The following is an 18,032-nucleotide window of genomic DNA, read 5'->3' on the forward strand; positions in this document are numbered from 1 at the left end:
TAACTGACAGCACCACTATTGGCGGTAGCTACTGCAGTCAGCCTTTTATTCCAATTTTGCAAGGGCAAAAGCAAGATTTCTATAATTTTGAGTTCTCAAAGATTATTCCCATAACAAAACAGCCCTTTTTCAACATATTAGCAAATAGTCATTGTCCTTTTCATATAATTTGAAGAAAATTGGACACTTTCTGAGAAAGATATTTGAATTTATTTTTTAAACTGATTTTTTTTTCACTATATTCTACTTGTTGTTGTTAGGTGCTGTTGAGTCAATTCCGACTCATAGTGACCCCATTTGACAGAGTAGATCTGCCCCATAGGGTTTCCTAGGCTGAAATCTTTACGGAAGCAGGTCCCCAAGTCTTTCTCCCATGGAGCAGCCGCTGGGTTCGAACCGCTGACCTTTAAGTTAGCAGCCAAGTGCTTAACTACTGCCCCACCAGAGCTCCTATATTTTATTTAAGAATAGGTAAAAAGGTGTTTACAAAGCACCAGAATAGTCTACTGGTTTTCCCAGACAGTTGTCAAGCCAGGAAATAGCTCTGGAATAGCGTCCGCAATGTGTGTGCAAACAAATTGATGAGCTGTTGTAATGAAAGCAGTGTCCGTGGCTTTCATTTGTTCTATCAGTTTCTCGACAATTTTACGTCGAGCACCTTCTGTGTGTCAGGTGTGCTGCCAGGCGTTGGAGATACAGGGTGAGTCCACCCCGCACCATCAGGAGTCAGAATCAGTAGAACCAGTGCACAAATATGTGTTTGTTTCAGTCATTTTCCTCCTTTCTACGAAAGCTCAAACAAAGGGTTTCAGCCCCTGGGATCAGGCACCAACAAACTTTTTTCCAGGCTGGGCCTTTTGCATGACAAAACACAGGTCTGTGAGAGCGGACCGCCCCCCTTACAAGCCCCCAGCCACAGAGCCCACTTGGAGAGGCCCAGCCTCAGAGCCACAAAACTTGAGATAAAGCGTTTTTAACAAACCGTTCAGGAAAAAGCATCAGGCTTGCTTTTATGACTGACTTGGCAGAAGACTGTTATCCCAAGCTAGCTTTCTCTGCTTGGTAGTAATAATAAAAAAAAATACTTATCCTGGAAAAACGCCCAGCCGGAATTCATTAGTTTCCTAGGGGAAATAGTTGTAGACTAAATTGGCATGGAACAGTTCAGAAAGAAAATCTAAGCTTTCTAGGTTCATATAGCAGAGAATTCACGTATACAGCAAACAGTTACAAAGCATGAATGAAGACTAAATCGTGGTTACTTCCAGCACCCCTATTTTATGTTTTTTGTATAGCAGTATTTACAGTGACTTATAGCACTTATATTTTTCTTATAGCACTTATAAGGAGCCCTGGTGGCGCAGTGCTTAAGTGCTTGGCTGCTAACCGGAAATGTCTGTTCAAGCCCACCAGCCTCTCTGCAGGAGAAAGATGTGGCCGTCTGCTTCCTTTAAAGATTATCGACTTGGAAACCTGTGGGGCAGTTCTGTTCTGTCATACAGGGTTGCTGTGAAAGGGAATCAACCTGACGGCCATGGGGTTTTTTGGTTATAGCACTGATCAGGAGCCCTGGTGGTGCAACAGTTAAGCGTTCAGCTTTTAGCCAGTTGGCAGTTCAAACCCACCCATTGGCTCTGTGGGAGAAAGACCTGGTGATCTGCTTCTGTGGGGTACAGCCCAGAACCCCGTATGAAGCAGTCCTACGCTGTCACGTGGGGTCACCATGAGCTGGAATCGACGCGACGGCACCCAGCGGCAACAGCGACATAGCACTTACGGTAGCACTGAGAGTGTCTGCTTCCAGCAGGTCGTGTGCTAGATGCTTGAGAGACAGAGATTAAAGAAGCAGAGAAAGCGGTTTGCCCTCAGTGGCTCAGAGTCTGAAGGGGAAGTCGCATGAAGAGTAGACAGACCGGAGGTGCCACAGCAGAAACACCCAGAGAGCACCTGCGAGGGAGTAGTTAGACTGGCCCCTAGAGGCTGTTATGTTTTAATTATTTACCCTGTAGAGGGACCCCAGGTCAGCCAGAGAGGAAATGAAGTTATCAGTCAGTCCACCTTTTACTTCACGTAAACAGTGTGGATAACTAACTCGTCCACTAAACTGATTTTTCAGCTGCATTGAAGACTTAGGTTGGCATCACGTGGTCGTACCTGTAAGCTGAGTTTTCGCATTGAAGCTTGGCGATACTTATATTGAGCCTGACCATTACTGTTTTTTAGGCAGATAACGTGCTCGTTCTGTATAATGTTCATAAGCACACTATGCTAATTCTTTTCACATGTTGCTGTAAAAAAAAATCAGCACAGCAGCCTTACAAAAGTACGGGAGGGGCAGGGGGGGGCCAGTTGGCAAACAAACGTAGAATGCGGGCATTATTGGCCTAAAAATGCAGGTAATAACGTGGTGTCCTGTAACAGTAACTCTAGGTCCCTGTGCTCGTCCCTCTGTGGGGTCCTCAGGAGAAGTGCTCTCCCTGGTAGGCGGCCACAGTACGAGCAACCATTGTTCTGCTCTCCTTGTGCGCCCAGCTAGCCTAGTCTGCTTTAACTGACTTTCCCCAGACCTTTCACTAACTGCGTTATCCCTTTTGTTTCCTCCTGCCCTCTTCCCTTTCTATTCAACAGTGTTTCCTTCCACAGAGTCCACTCATGTTCAAAGACCAGATGCAGCAGGATGTGATAATGGTGCTGAAGTTCCCCTCCAACTCCCCCGTGACCCACGTGGCGGCCAACACGCTTCCCCACCTCACCATCCCTGCGGTGGTGACGGTGACCTGCAGCAGGCTGTTTGCTGTCAACAGGTGGCACAACACAGTAGGTAGGTGTGCCTGAGCAAGTATGCACTAAATATCCCTGAGATGCTGCAATTAGGATAAGTTTGGTGAGGAAATCCTGGTGGTGCAGTGGTTAAGTACTACGGCTGCTAACCAAAAGGTTGGCAGTTTGAATCCACCAGGTGCTCCTTGGAAACTCTGTGGGGCAGTCCTACTCTGTCCTACAGGGTCACTATGAGTCAGAATCGACTCAATGGCAACGGGTTTGGTTTTTGGTTTAAGTTTGGTGAGGGCTAGCTAGCACGCTAAATTACCTACAAAAACCTGCACAGTGAATAACTGTCGGCAAAACGAAGCGATTCTGGCCTGTCTTATTCACTGCTGTACTTTAGCGCCTCTGGGAATGCTGGGTGAATTGTTAAGTGTTGGATAAGTGTCGGATAAATTGAAGCACTTCTGCAAAGAATCCAGGTCCTCCTCTCCCACTCCACCGATCGCTACCAGCCAAAAAAAAAAAAAAAACACTTTTAGTCTGTATTAAACAAAATTGGGAGTCCTGGGTGGTGCAAATTGTTAAGAGCTCTACTACTAATCGAAAAGTTGGTGGTTCAAACCCACCCAGAGACTCCTCGAGAGAGAGAGGCCTGGCGATCTGCTTCCAGAAGGTCACAGTCTTGAAAACCCTGTGGAGCAGTTTACTCTGAACACATGGGGTTTTCATGAGTTGGAGTCAGTCCAACAGCACGTACCAAAGTGAGTTGGAAGAATCTGGATTTTCCTTCATGATGGCTTCAAACTCCTCTTTCTTCCACGTTGTTAATTTATTTAGCAAATATCTGACTGGCTACTCAGTGTCAAACAGTGCTAAGCAAAGGGAATGTAACAATGAACAAGACAAACATCATCTCCACTCTTGTGGAGCTTAGAGGCTTCGAGAAAAGGCAACATCTAAGTCATTCAGTGTTTTCCCAAAACGCATTCCTGAAGGTTCCAGGCAGTACCCCCCGAGGAGGTACAGTACTGCTGCAGAAACTTGGGTGTCTTGGTACTTATTTCGCCAGGCAGACTGGACGTGACCAGGTGATTCCATGGTCCAGTTCATCACTTAGATCTTGCTGCAAACCCCTGGGACTCCCACTGTGACCAGGACTGAACAGATATGCCACGGCGATCTAACCTGAATCTTCTTTCCTGCTGACTCCTTGGTGCTCCGCGAAACAGTGATTTACACCCTAGCTCTGTCTCCCGCACGTTTCCACGTGTACCTATGTTATCGTTGCTGATGATATTATAAACAGAGGTGGGACAGCTTCCAGGCAGCCAGAAGTGTGCAGCCAGCAAACATCTTAAGAAAAAAGTTATGATTTTTATTATTCACAGCAGCCTTAACTTTTAGAAGTGTCTTGCATTGAGAGAAAACTATAAAGGACTACATTTTTCCTTAAAATTGTTCGGAAGTATTACGTATATTATAGAATCACTTTCAGTAAAAGTTACAACTAGTGAGTTCAGTGAAGCCCTAACTATTAATCCTCTAAGCGGCTTATACTGAGGCTACGGCTGCAGAAGTGGCTCCGTTTTATCCCTTCGTTTTATTTATAATCTATGGAGAGAAGGCCCCCTTGCACAGTAGCCCCATCTTCCCCTCAGCTCTGCCCCAGGGGAGCCCCTGCTCTCACCCCACCCCCAGCTTTTCTTAGGTTTCAGCCGAATTGTTCGCCCAGCAATGGCCTCACTCTGGTGGGTTCCACAAATGTTAGGATCTTTCCTTTTGTCGGCTCTTTGTTGTTGTTAGGGTGGAAGCAGCATTCTTCCCTGCTTTCTGCATCTTCAGCGGAAACCACAAGCCCATCTACAAAGACATATAGTATGACTGAATCATTCTTAGAATAATTTACCAAATAGTTTTTAAGCAAATATTTTTGCAGTAAGTGTATAAAGCACTGCCAACAGGGAATTTCCTCCTCTCCGGGAATTTTACGGCAGTTTTTCTCCTCCTGTGTCCCCAGGCCTCAGAGGCGCTCCTGGATACTCCTTGGATCAAGCCCATCACCTCCCCATTGAAATGGACCCATTAATAGGTATGTTAACAGCAAAAACACATTTTCATGGATTCTGACTGTCCACAGATTCCTATGTGGTTATTCTTCACAAGAGAGACTTGAATATTTTTCTGCCATAAAATTAATGTGCAAGTAGCATCAAATTACCTTTCAGGAACTGTGCAAATCATAACGTTATCTAAGAACTCGCTGGTATGAAAGCAATTATTTGTGGCACTTCCGTGGTATTTCAGGAGATCATTTAAGTTGGTTGTAAGCAAGGCAAGGAATTCCAAACTGTCCTTCCCCTTTCAGCCTAAAATATTCTTTAACAATTCTATACTATTTAAAATATAGGGATTCAAAGAGATAACTAAAGATTAGGGAACTTGACCCACCAAAGGTCTTTGTCTGTGAAACTAATATGAAGAACATCTTTTCTAGAACCCTCCGTTCAGTAGGGTTAAAACATCTTTTTAAATTAAAGGTTTCATGTGAATGGCAAATTTATGACCGGTAACTCTTTGTAGCAGATATTCAGAATATTTTACTGGGCACAAAACTCGCTCACGCATTTGTTAGCCATTATGACCCTGAGCCTTTCTAGTCCTCCGTTTCAGGTCTTCGAGATGGCATATAGTGATGCTTCTTGAGATTATCTAGAGAATTAAGCCAGAAAAAATAAATGAAGATGCTGTGGGAAATTATTAAGGCATATACAAATGTATGGTGTCTTATTTGATTAACTCACCCTTTGTCTTTGAACACAGAAATGAGATCAGAGACAGCCATTTCAGTTAGTACTTCTACCCCTACACAAAATAGTAGGTGAATATTTGGGGGAGAATACAAGGTTAGAGTAGCTGTTCCTCTGTCAGGCAGACACAGACGATGTCATGTACAGCTAATGTGTGACCACGGAAAATTCATATTTACATTCTCGTTGTTCAAGGGTGATTCTGCGGTCTTTGAGTGACCTGGGACCTTTTCTTTTTCTCTTTCCTCGCTGCCTTTTCTTGGTGTGATCTCTTTGTTGTTTGCCTTCTGTAGTAATTATTTTTGTGGGTTGGTGGGCACCCACAGATGGTAGCACTTGGACGTAACTAGCGTTAGAGTCAGAGAACGCCGTCCTGCCTCTGCATACGGGGGACCAGGTTCCTGCTTAAGAATTCAGCCCAGGATTTAGCCGGGAGGACAGAGCAGAGGAAGGGGCAGGCTGCCATGAAGACAGGCACCTGGGAAATCAGATTCGGTCCCCGGGCCACATGTTGATCCTCGGCTGCCCGTCTCCTTCCTCCCCGACCTGTCTCCCACCTCCTCCCCTGCCAGCCCATTCTGGAAGGCCTTCTGTTTGTTGCCAATCCAATCTCTAGAGCTGCTGACCTAAAGCTTCCTGTGGGGCTGCCCACGTAAAACCACTCCCCACTGGAACCTCTCCTGTCCTCTCTCTGCGTGAATTGTAGAAGCCATCAGACAGTGACAGATCGGGGCAAATACTAAGGAGCGTTGTCCTTGTACAGCATCCTTCATGCAATGTTTGTTCCTCATTTGGTTGTTACTGGGCGCTAACGAGCTCGTGCATCGTGAACGTCTGTGGAAGTAAAGCATTGAAGTATCTGTGTTACGTTTTAAAGTCGTTGTCATGAACTCCTCATGTTGTTTTTCTTTATGGCTGGAGGAACAACTTCGATTTCTGGCATAATTTTTAACTGTGTAATACGGTTCAGAAAGAATTGCTAGTACCAAAAAAAACTTACATTCCTCGAGGGGAAACGTTAAAATCTTTAGTAATCGCAAGCCTCGAAAGCCCTTTTCTAAATGGATGAAGCATAAATGTATTCTTTTCCTTCTGTAAAATGCTCGGCGGTACTGGCGGAACCTTCCTTTAAGCTCCATCTTCTACTTATTTCTAGCCAATAACTCCGGTGTGAACAAGCGGCAGATCACGGACCTGGTTGATCAGAGCATACAAATCAACGCACACTGTTTTGTGGTCACAGCGGATAATCGCTATGTTCTAATCTGTGGATTCTGGGACAAGAGCTTCAGAGTCTATTCTACAGAGACAGGTAACTGTAATTATGAAATACCTATGCTCTTAGAAGTGACTGTAGCCACACCCGTACCTAACAGTGTGCATGTTTTCATCGTTTGTCAACCTGAGGGGCCGAGATTCAGTGGCCACACTGTACGCTAAGTAACTAATGGTAGCACCTTCTGTTCGGAAGCTCAGCGTGAGCCCTCAGCTCGTTGGACAGAGCGTGCTGCAGGCCCTTCCCCAAATTAAATCAGACCTTAAACCTGCCTTTAGTTCATCAGTCCCAAGACCTGAAAGAGAAAAAACCATGACTATGTTAGTTTGTAAGACCTTTCCTTTAAAATTCCAAGTGACATATTTTGTATCAGGGTGGTTGCTTTTAATAACATCTTACTGTGTTTTTGGTCAAAGCTGGTACAGCAGTTTAGGTTCCCAGTCAACAATGTCTACACAAGTCGTTCAGTGACATTGGTTACGTTCTTCACAGTGTGTGAGCATTCTCATTATTTCTGTTCTGTTTGTTCCGTTTCCATTCATCTAGCTTCCCTGCCCCTTACATTCTCATCTTTGCTGTAGAGAATTGTGGACCCCGTGTATCAGTTTTCAGAAGCAATACGAGAAATCACCTGCAGTTAGGTTTGTGTTGCCCTGTATGTTTGCAGATCTAGTGAAAGAACGTTCCACTTATTACCACTGAAAGAAAAAGTCAGTGAAGTAAACCTGCCATATCTGTGTTCCAGGGAAGTTAACCCAGATTGTCTTTGGCCACTGGGATGTGGTCACGTGCTTGGCCAGGTCTGAGTCATACATCGGTGGGGACTGCTACATCGTGTCCGGCTCTCGAGACGCCACCTTGCTTCTCTGGTACTGGAGTGGCCGTCACCACATCATAGGAGACAACCCCAACAGCAGTGAGTGTTGGTCTGGACTTGTCCTATTGGGTTGCGTTGTTGATGTTGTTAGATGCCGTCAGGGCGGCTCCGACTCATAGTGACCCCGTGTTCAAGAGAATGAAATGTTTCCTGGTCCTGAGCCATCCTCCTGATAGTAGGTATGCCTGAGCCTGTTGTCGCAGCCACTGTGTCAGACCATCTCGCTGAGGGTCTTCCTCTTTTTCACTGACTCTGTACAAGCAGACTACACATTCATTTAAATATATTTTACCTTTTTTTTTTTTCCAAATAGTTTTTCCTGGGTGTGTTAAGGATTTTATGATACCGAAAGCTTCGGTGGCAAAACCTGTCCTGGAATGAGCTATATTCAAAGTGTAAAAAGTGACCACTAACTATTCTAACTGCCAACCTGGACCCTCCCGGCCCCTCACACTGCCCTTCCCCGATCTCCAGACATCCCCATCCCTCAGAAATGTCCTTCCGAGTCCATTAGGCCTCCTGTGATTTCTCAGCTAAATGTGTTCCCCCCTCCTCTGCAAGTCCATAGGTCTCATTGGTGCCTGCTCTCTACCACGTGGTACACAAACGCTTCTGTTCACTTAGCAGTTCCTGAGCACCCCTTCACGTTAGGCATTGGGGATGCACGCTGAATAAGACAAGTGTCTTTGCTCGGGTTGTTTCCTAACGTGTTTTCTATCTACCGATTCTCCCCCAAGAGATCGTGTTGGGGAAAGGGAGGGGACTTCCTGGTTAAGGTCTTTCCAGCTGACTTTTCCATGGAGCCTTTTGTTCACATCAGAGCAGTCGTTGCTCCTTGGAGCTGCTGTTCTGGTGGAGGTCAGGATTCTAGTCTTCTCGTCTGAAGTCTCTGGTTCCTGGCACACTGACACACACAAATACTGTAAAGTGTGAAGAACCAACTTAGAGATTGCCTAGAAATAATTACAGGTTTAATTATCAACCTTTCAGTCGTTCAAATGGGTGTCCTGCCTGTAAAATATAGAATAGTTTCTGTAAAGTGTTAACAATGGCAAGTATCCATACCTCAGTTATTCTAATTGTAATTCATCCACCGACAGCTACAACAGCATCCACAGTTAACTGAAACATGGGCTTTGGGAATACTTAGGACACAACAGAGCTAAGAATGTCCCAGGACCTCTGCGTATCTGCAGCTGAAATATCTTAAGGGTGGATGAGAAGTCTGCCATGTCCCAGCTGTGTGGCTGGAGGCCGCTGCCCTCAATCCTCTGCAGTTTGGTTATTTCCCGCCTGGGAGATCGCTGGGGATGGAAAACCAAGTGTCCATCTATGCTCCAATCCCTCCCCTACTTTATACGCTTTGACAAGAATACTACAAAAATAGGAAACGGCTTTTGAAGGATAGGAACAAAGATTCCATCATTGTAGAGCAGAGAACATAAAAATTTATACACAGTAAACCTGTGAGAGCCAGGACCCCACCTTTGACAGAGTGCAGTGTTGCGACTTTTCTGTCCCTTGTTTTCCTTCTCTGACAGGTTTCCCCTTTACCCAGGTTCCGGCTTTCGCAGGTTTCACTATATGTATGTTTCAGAAGACAGCGGGAACTCGAACGTGAGGACGTTAGGCAAGGTCTCCTTCTAGTCATCCTTAGCCAGGACAGTGGATACGGAAACTCAGAGTATATCAGAAAGCATATGTCTCTTGCTGTAAAAATCGAACAAAAGAAAGAGCGTGTGTTATACATTTAATTCCCTGCCCTAAATTGTGAACTAAGATACGGTATTGAAATAAGGAAAAAAAAATCAGCATTGCTTGGTTGGCAGACAACTCAAACAGTTAGCTGCCAAGCCTGCACTGTTGAGGAGGACCGTACTCTGAGTAACAGTTAGCTGCCCAGCCTGCACTATTGAGGAGGACCACACTCTGAGTAACAGTTAGCTGCCAAGCCTGCACTATTGAGGAGGACCACACTCTGAGTAACAGTTAGCTGCCAAGCCTGCACTATTGAGGAGGACCACACTCTGAGTAACGGTCAGCTGCCAAGCCTGCACTATTGAGGAGGACCACACTCTGAGTAACGGTCAGCTGCCAAGCCTGCACTATTGAGGAGGACCGTACTCTGAGTAACAGTTAGCTGCCAAGCCTGCACTATTGAGAAGGACCACACTCTGAGTAACAGTTAGCTGCCAAGCCTGCACTATTGAGGAGGACCGTACTCTGAGTAACAGTCAGCTGCCAAGCCTGCACTATTGAGGAGGACCACACTCTGAGTAACGGTCAGCTGCCAAGCCTGCACTATTGAGGAGGACCGTACTCTGAGTAACAGTTAGCTGCCAAGCCTGCACTGTTGAGGAGGACCACACTCTGAGTAACAGTTAGCTGCCAAGCCTGCACTGTTGAGGAGGACCACACTCTGAGTAACAGTCAGCTGCCAAGCCTGCACTATTGAGGAGGACCGTACTCTGAGTAACATTCAGCTGCCAAGCCTGCACTATTGAGGAGGACCGTACTCTGAGTATTTCTGCTTTAACCTCCTTATTTTCTCCTTCTTTAACCACGTCATTAAAAAAAGTAACTTCGTTTTTAGCAGGACTCTGGGGTATGTGTGTGTATATACTGTATTTTCACGCAAATAACATGTGCCTTCTCTGTTTGTTTGCCAACCTCACCCTCCCTCCATGAGGTATTTTCATAAGCGCTACTATGCTGGTTTTTTTTTTTTTTTTACATAGTGCTTTACAAAAAAAAAAAAAAACATAATGAGCTTATGAAAATGTTATTTGCATAAAATACAGTGAAACATTTAATCCACAGATGATGGCTTTATTACTCTCAAGCATGGTACGTTATCATAAACATTTCACCTAAATGTTTTTTCATGTATTTCCAAATTTTCTATATTTCCATAGCAGTGTAACATTTCTTAGAAAACTACTTAAGCAGTAGGTCTGTGCAGTATCTTTCGTAGACATTGACAAAATTTAGAAGTATTAGAAAAAATTAAAAATAAACAGAATAAAGCTTTAAATCCAATTAGCAACATCTTCAGGACGAAGCTTAGAAACAATGCCAATGAGCTTTCTAAAATGAACAGATTTCCGTAAAAGCTGCTCTCTGGTCGCAGAGACGAGATGTTTTATATAATGTACTGCTCTGAGGTAAAGATTCAAAAAGAAGAATGTTAATATATAGCAGTTATGTTAGGAAAGAGCCCTGGTGGTGCAGTGGTTAAGTGCTCGGCTGCTAACCAAAAGATCAGCGGTTCCAACCCACCCACCGGCTCTGAGGGAGAAAGACCTGGGGATCTGCTCCTGTGAAGATTAAAACCAAAAACCCATTGCCATCAAGTCAATTCCGACTCATAGTGACCCCACAGGACAGAGTAGAACTGCCCCACAGGGCTTCCAATGCTGTCATCTTTACAGAAGCAGACCGCCACATCTTTCTTCCACAGAGCGGCTGGTGGGTTCAAACCACTGACCTTTCCGTTATCAGCCAAGAGCTTAACTACTGTGCCACCAGTCCATCTTCATGTAAAGATGACAGCTCAGAAAACCCTATGGGGCAGTTCTGCTTTGTCACATGGGATCGCTATGAGTCAGAATCAACTCGAACGCAACAGGTTTGTTTTTTGGTTATCTAATGTTATGTTATCTAATGTTATGTTATGTTATTAATGTTATGTTATTAATGTTATGTTATTAATGTTATGTTATGTTATGTTATGTTATGTTATGTTATGTTATGTTATGTTATGTTATGTTATGTTATGTTATGTTATGTTATGTTACGTTGTTATGTTATGTTATGTTATGTTATGTTATGTTATGTTATGTTATGTTATGTTATGTTATGTTATGTTATGTTATGTTATGTTATGTTATGTTATGTTATGTTATGTTATGTTATGTTATGTTATATGCTTTATTTTCTAATGATCTTTTAAATCAAAAGATAGTCCATTATTGATTGTAGCTTTGGTCCATCTGTTAGCAAGAAAAGCTAAATACAATAATGTTTACAGCATTTAAAATTTCTTACAACAGGAGTTATATAATACTAAATGTTTATATTAATCTCTATTTAAGGACAAAATTGTGAATATATTCTTTTTGTTAAATGCAGTATTTTATTTAAGCTTTAAATAAGGACAAGATTATCCTCAAGAAATAATGACAGAATATTATCAATGCATACTTCTCAGTATTGCCTCCATTTTGTAGCAACTTTGGAGGGGGAATCAAAAACTGCTATCATTGTTGTGAACCTAAACCAACCCCATAAAATCCACCCTTTCAAGACTTTATTGGACCTTTGCTGTGGACACAATGCCTTTCTAGATAAAATGCTCTTCTAGACTAAACCAAAGTATTAATCAAGCCACAAGGATGCATTGAGTGCCTACTGTGTGCCCATATTGAGTGCCTACTGTGTGCCCGTATTGAGTGCCTACTGTGTGCCCGTATTGAGCGCCTACTGTGTGCCCGTATTGAATGCCTACTGTGTGCCCATATTGAGTGTCTACCGTGTGCCCGTATTGTCTACTGTGTGCCTGTATTGTCTACCGTGTGTCCGTATTTAATGCCTACTGTGTGCCCGTACTGTCTAGTGTGTGCCTGTATTGAGTGTCTACTGTGTGCCCGTACTGAGTGTCTACTGTGTGCCCATATTGAGTGCCTACTGTGTGCCCATATCAAGTGTCTACTGTGTGCCCGTACTGAATGCCTACTGCATGCCTGGCACTCTCCTGGCACCAGGTATACTGGGTAGTCACAGCCCCTGACTCTGTGGACTTTACAAGAATCTATGTTATACTGACCACAAAACTGCTTTTCCTGCTTGGGTATGCTCCGTACATTACGTGACTCATGAGTAGCTCTCAGATAATATCTGGTATCATACACACTTTAAGCATCCATAAAATGCCTAGCTTTCCATCTTGGGTGGTGTATGTGTGCTCAGCGAGGGCAGCCACGTGTACCTCCTAAAACAGCCAGCCTGGTGGTGTATGTGTGCATGGCCAGGGCAGCCACATGTACCTGCTAAGGCAGCCAGCCTGGTGGTGTATGTGTGCAGGGCCAGGGCAGCCACCTGTACCTGCTAAGACAACCAGCCTGGAGGTGTATGTGTGCACGGCCAGGGCAGCCACCTGTACCTGCTAAGACAACCAGCCTGGAGGTGTATGTGTGCACGGCCAGGGCAGCCACATGTACCTGCTAAGACAACCAGCCTGGTGATGTATGTGTGCACAGCCAGGTCAGCCACCTGTACCTGCTAAGACAACCAGCCTGGAGGTGTATGTGTGCACGGCCAGGGCAGCCACCTGTACCTGCTAAGACAGCCAGCCTGGTGGTGTATGTGTGCACGGCCAGGGCAGCCACCTGTGCCTACTAAGACAACCAGCCTGGAGGTATATGTGTGCACGGCCAGGGCAGCCACCTGTACGTGCTAAGATAGCCAGCCTGATCGTGTATGTGTGCGTGGCCAGGGCAGCCACCTATACCTGCTAAGACAACCAGCCTGGAGGTGTATGTGTGCACGGCCAGGGCAGCCACCTGTACCTGCTAAGACAGTCAGCCTGGAGGTGTATGTGTGCAGGGCCAGGGCAGCCACCTGTACCTGCTGAGACAACCAGCCTGGAGGTGTATGTGTGCACAGCCAGGGCAGCCACCTATACCTGCTAAGACAACCAGCCTGGAGGTGTATGTGTACATGGCCAGGGCAGCCACCTGTACCTGCTAAGACAGCCTGGAGGTGTATGTGTGCAGGGCCAGGGCAGCCACCTATACCTGCTAAGACAACCAGCCTGGAGGTGTATGCGTGCACAGCCAGGGCAACCACCTGTATGTGCTAAGATAAGACAGCTAGCCTGGTGGTGTATGTGTGCACGGCCAGGGCAGCCACACAGACTGGCCAGTCCACTCTTTTTAAGCAGCCACAACATACACTAATCGACTGCCACGTCAGTGACCCAGAGACATAGTCCTCGCCGTCAGAAATCTCGCAGTATGAAAGAAATGGATTTTTTTTCTGTTCTAGTTTAATCTAGCTGTCAGTTCACAGGTCAGAGAATCAGGCTGCATGGGTTTTCCATCTCATAATGCATTGCTTCTCAAGACCCAAAAGCTAGTTATGTCTAAACTCACATGAAAGGGTGTGGCACATAGGCCCTTCAACTCTGAAGGCTGTATTTATCAACCAGCGCTCGCAGGGGGAAGTCCTGGCATGAAACATAACATCCCAGAGCTGTATAATTCAGGGTTTGCTCTTGGTACATACACTGAATTGCTTTCTATGCCAGAACCATACTTGTTCATCAATCAGCATAATGAAATGGTACGATTTATTTATTAACCTTATGTCCACACCGCTGAAATTTTCCCAGGGTAAATCCAAGTGGCTTTAATACGTTTGTTTCTTTTGCACTATCGTCATTACTTTTAATCGGTGTTCATGTCACAGGGAATAAAGAAGCACCGCCTGTAGATTTTTAGGGGGTATCGGAAGAGTCTGTGGTTTCATTTTGTCAGATGTATTGTTGTGACTAATTTAGCCATCTCAGAAATATTGAATAGCCTTTTTCTAATTATCTCTACAGTTTTAATGAATTAGCCAAAGTGACAACGAAAGTGTTTGTAAACAGATTATTGTAAAGGGAGATTAAGACCATAAAAGAAACAAGCAAAGGCTACCTGGCCCAGGTTTCGGTGGATTTATACTTGTTTGATTAATATAGCCTGTAATTCTGCTATTCCTTGTTATTCTTTCAAATGTGTGACTTTGAACGTAGGAAATTATCTTGGAGGTTTTGAACAGGCCTCTAACCAGATAACAGAGTTGCAGAAATGTGAAGGACAGATGCTTCCATCAGAAATAGACTTTTACACAAATTCCAAAACTAATTGGAAAGTGATAAAAATTAATTTGCACACTTTAATTGGATGCAGCCTCCCGCATGAAAAGAAGGCGCGCCAGGCAGGCAACCTGTGCTAAGAGCTGATTGAATTTTTGTCAGGTGGGCCTCTTGGACTTGGCCACTGGTCCTCTGGAGCCTCTCTCTGCAATATGTCACCATCCTTCTCTGCCTGTGTGAGCTTTAAAAGGATCCCTGCTGCTCCTGCTGGATCCCTGGAGTCCGCAATTCCATTGATCTGGGACTTGACGTTTCTCATCCTGTGCTCTGGCTTCCAACAAGGTAGTCACAGGAGGCTGGCCAGCATTGTGGTCTCTTCAGCTGACACTCAGAGTACAAGGGAGTCCCAGCTCCAAACCCAGTCTGCTTGTGAGGTGTGTGACTGTAATGTTTACACGTGAGTAGACAGGGAGGCTTACAGAAAGCTTGATACATAAAATATATATATATATATAGCACGTGGAATTCTTAAAATCCTAGTGAGATGAAGCTTTGAAAGGATTTCCTGTTCATCTTTTCAGATCAGATCTACAGATACCCATTGAGTAGCACACGTAAGGCACTGTTATTATGCTTTCCTGTCCTACTTTTTAAAGACAAGTCTGTTAGCTCAGGTACAGGCACTATGCAAATGATGAAATGGGAAACCAGTTGCAGGGGGACTCCAGCTGTGCACACACGCCTCTGAGCGCCCATTGTGTGCCAGGCAGCTCCAGACATGACCCTCCTGCCAGCCTCCTGTCACTACACATCTGCCAAGTCACCTCCCTCTCTTTGTCTGCGTCCAGTCTTCCTTTCCTTGAAAAAGGCTGTCCCCGTGTGGGCCCTGCAACCCTGCTCACCAGTGTACCGTAGAGATGGAAGCACAGACAAGGAATCGCCCAGAGTTTTCTTTTTAAGTGTATTTATATTCATATGTATTCAATGGGTTTGCCTTAGTTCTCAGAGAAAGGAATCTTTTCCAGGGTTTAGTTAATGTTAGCAGGAGGAAGATGTGGCAGTCTGCTTCTGTAAAGATTACAGCCTTGGAAACCCTATGGGGCAGTTGTACTCGGTCCTATAGGGGCCCTATGAGTTGGCATCAATGGCAGTGGGTTGGGTTTGGTTTTGGTTAAGTTCGTGGAAAGCCATATTTATAACAATTATCAGAGGAAACGTAGCTACATGGGTAGTGATTCTTACCTCACAGGCTTTCTGAGGGCCATGGGACAAATGTGTGATATACAGCCCCTCTCCCAGACCTGCTCAGCAGGAGACCCCTCAGTCCCTCCTCTCCCTCAGCCTGCCATTAGGAGACTTTTTAGAGCAGTAATGAAGAAGAGGGCGGGCTGCCAGCCAGGTTCTGTGTCTTTCCCCTTCACGGTACTGGACCTGCAAGAAAGGCCTTTGGCCTGGGTCAGAAACAGCACAGAAAACCAAGGAGTGACTAATATGGCCTCGTCCCAGAGATTCAGATAACAACGAGGGTGCCTGGGCATCACGAAGACCCCTAACTCCTGGGGAACTTGTGAACTTGGAGGAAAAATAAATGTGTCTACAATGATGATTCTTAAACTTGATTCATACACTGGCCCATTTTAAAGACGGAGTCTATGAGTGTAGCTCCTGGACCCTAGTTTGAGAAACACTGACTTAATCAGCTCATCTTTATTTTTAAATTCCACAACAAAGAATTAGCAAAGCATAGATTTTGACAGCAAGGAGAGTTTTGAATCTCTATAACTGGTTTAAAAAAAAAAATAGAGTGCCATTAAAATCAAATTTAGAATTTTTCGTAGACCTTTCTCATCTCTAAGAAAATATCCATAGTTCCAAGTGTCCATAAATCCCACTTTGAGAAATACCACTCTAGAGGAGAAAATTCAAGAGCTCTGAGAGTTGCAGTTACAAGAACAAGTTCCAGCATGCCTTTTCAAGGAGAAAAAGTAACTGAAACTGATACTTGAAAATGAAATAATGAGATATGTACATATATACAAAGGCCTATTTCTATATAATGCTTGCTCTTTGCTATGTAAAGATGATATTGTAGACTCAATGAAATCGTACATTCAGGATAAACAAATGTCATACCATGTGACTCTGCTATAATTGTTTAAAAAATCAGAGAAATGGGAGACTACAGGTAAGGTAAGACAGACATTAACAAGTGTTAAAGAGAAGAACCAAATGGAAATAATGGGCATTAAAAAACACTCAGTAAATACTTGTTGGATCTAATTGAGTGACCTGGGTCCAAATTATACTGTTAATGAACGTTCCACATCCTTCTCCCTGACTGCCTGCCTTCAGCAGAGCCCTCTGAGTCCCAGCGGGCCCAGCAGGCCAAGCTTGACTTTGTGTGCCTTCTCTCAAGGAACCACTCTCAACCCTACCCACGTCGGGGCCTCAGGCCACTTAGCTTCCAGGCCTCCTCTCTGACTTTCTCTCGTTCCCTTTCCCTCACACTTCTGCACTCCAAGGCTGTGAGAGATCCCGCATTTCCATCCAAAATGGCACCTCCAAACAGCTGCGCCAAGCCAGACAAAGTTAGAATGAGGTCCTTTCAAGTTTGCTGACAGTTTTCACACTGCTTTGCAGCTTGCTGGGCAAGTGCTCTGATTTTTCCTGGACGCATGAAGTTTTTGATCCCCGCTGTATCTTGCACATGTGGTTCTCCTCACAGCTGTCAGGGTGTTGCTTAGACCCTCCAGTGGCATGCCTGGGAAGACCAGGCTGCTGGATAGATTCTGAGCAGCTCCAGGGTGAGCCTTACCCCTTCCTGCCCACACCTCCCAGCCAGGGCCTGGCACTGAGAAGTTATCCACTCAATCCCAGTCCTGCCCACGGGATGTCATGCAGCGGGACTCAGCCAGGTCTGTGCTCATGAAGTGGAAAAATGAAGAAAATCATAACTTCTTTCCTTTATTACTCTCTTCCCAGAATGGCCTTTTTGTTTTGTTTGTTTGTTTTGGAGATTTTTGGTAACACCGTAAAATGAGCATAAACTTCAGAATTAGGTAGCTCTGGGTTCAATTTGAGGAGCCCTAATTTTTTTTAGTGGCTCAGTGGTTAAGCACTTGGTCGCTAACCAAAAGCTCGGTGGTTTGAACCCACCAGTCACTCTGCTGGTAAAAGATGTGGCAGTCTGCTTCTGCAAAGACTACAGCTTTGGAAACCCTGTGGGGCAGGGTCACTATGGGTTGGAATCGACTTGATGGCGATGGATTTGGTTTGGTCTTTTTGGGGGTTCAATTCCAACACTTATATGAACATAGGCAAGCTGAATAACCTTGCAGAGCCCTGAGTTTCTGGCTATAAAGTAGGGATAATGACATTTCCGACCTCATCAGAGTGTCGTCATAATTAAATGAGGTGAAGCCTGTAAATGTCTTGGCAGTCTCG

The 18,032-nt window shown here is 44.8% G+C and overlaps 1 protein-coding gene across 7 annotated transcripts in view; it reads left to right on the forward strand.

The window, feature by feature from the left end:
• Positions 1-18,032, forward strand: part of NBEA (neurobeachin) — an 892,011-nt gene that overhangs the window by 864,661 nt on the left and 9,318 nt on the right. For all 7 annotated transcript variants that reach the window (XM_049853455.1, XM_049853457.1, XM_049853456.1 and 4 more), the window contains 4 exons: positions 2,629-2,821; positions 4,787-4,858; positions 6,733-6,888; positions 7,598-7,768. In XM_049853455.1, coding sequence (XP_049709412.1) covers positions 2,629-2,821; positions 4,787-4,858; positions 6,733-6,888; positions 7,598-7,768 — 592 coding nt within the window. The remainder of the gene's footprint in view (positions 1-2,628; positions 2,822-4,786; positions 4,859-6,732; positions 6,889-7,597; positions 7,769-18,032) is intronic.

This window comes from Elephas maximus, chromosome 14 (genome assembly GCF_024166365.1).
Source record: "Elephas maximus indicus isolate mEleMax1 chromosome 14, mEleMax1 primary haplotype, whole genome shotgun sequence".
NCBI classification, from domain to species: domain Eukaryota; kingdom Metazoa; phylum Chordata; class Mammalia; order Proboscidea; family Elephantidae; genus Elephas; species Elephas maximus.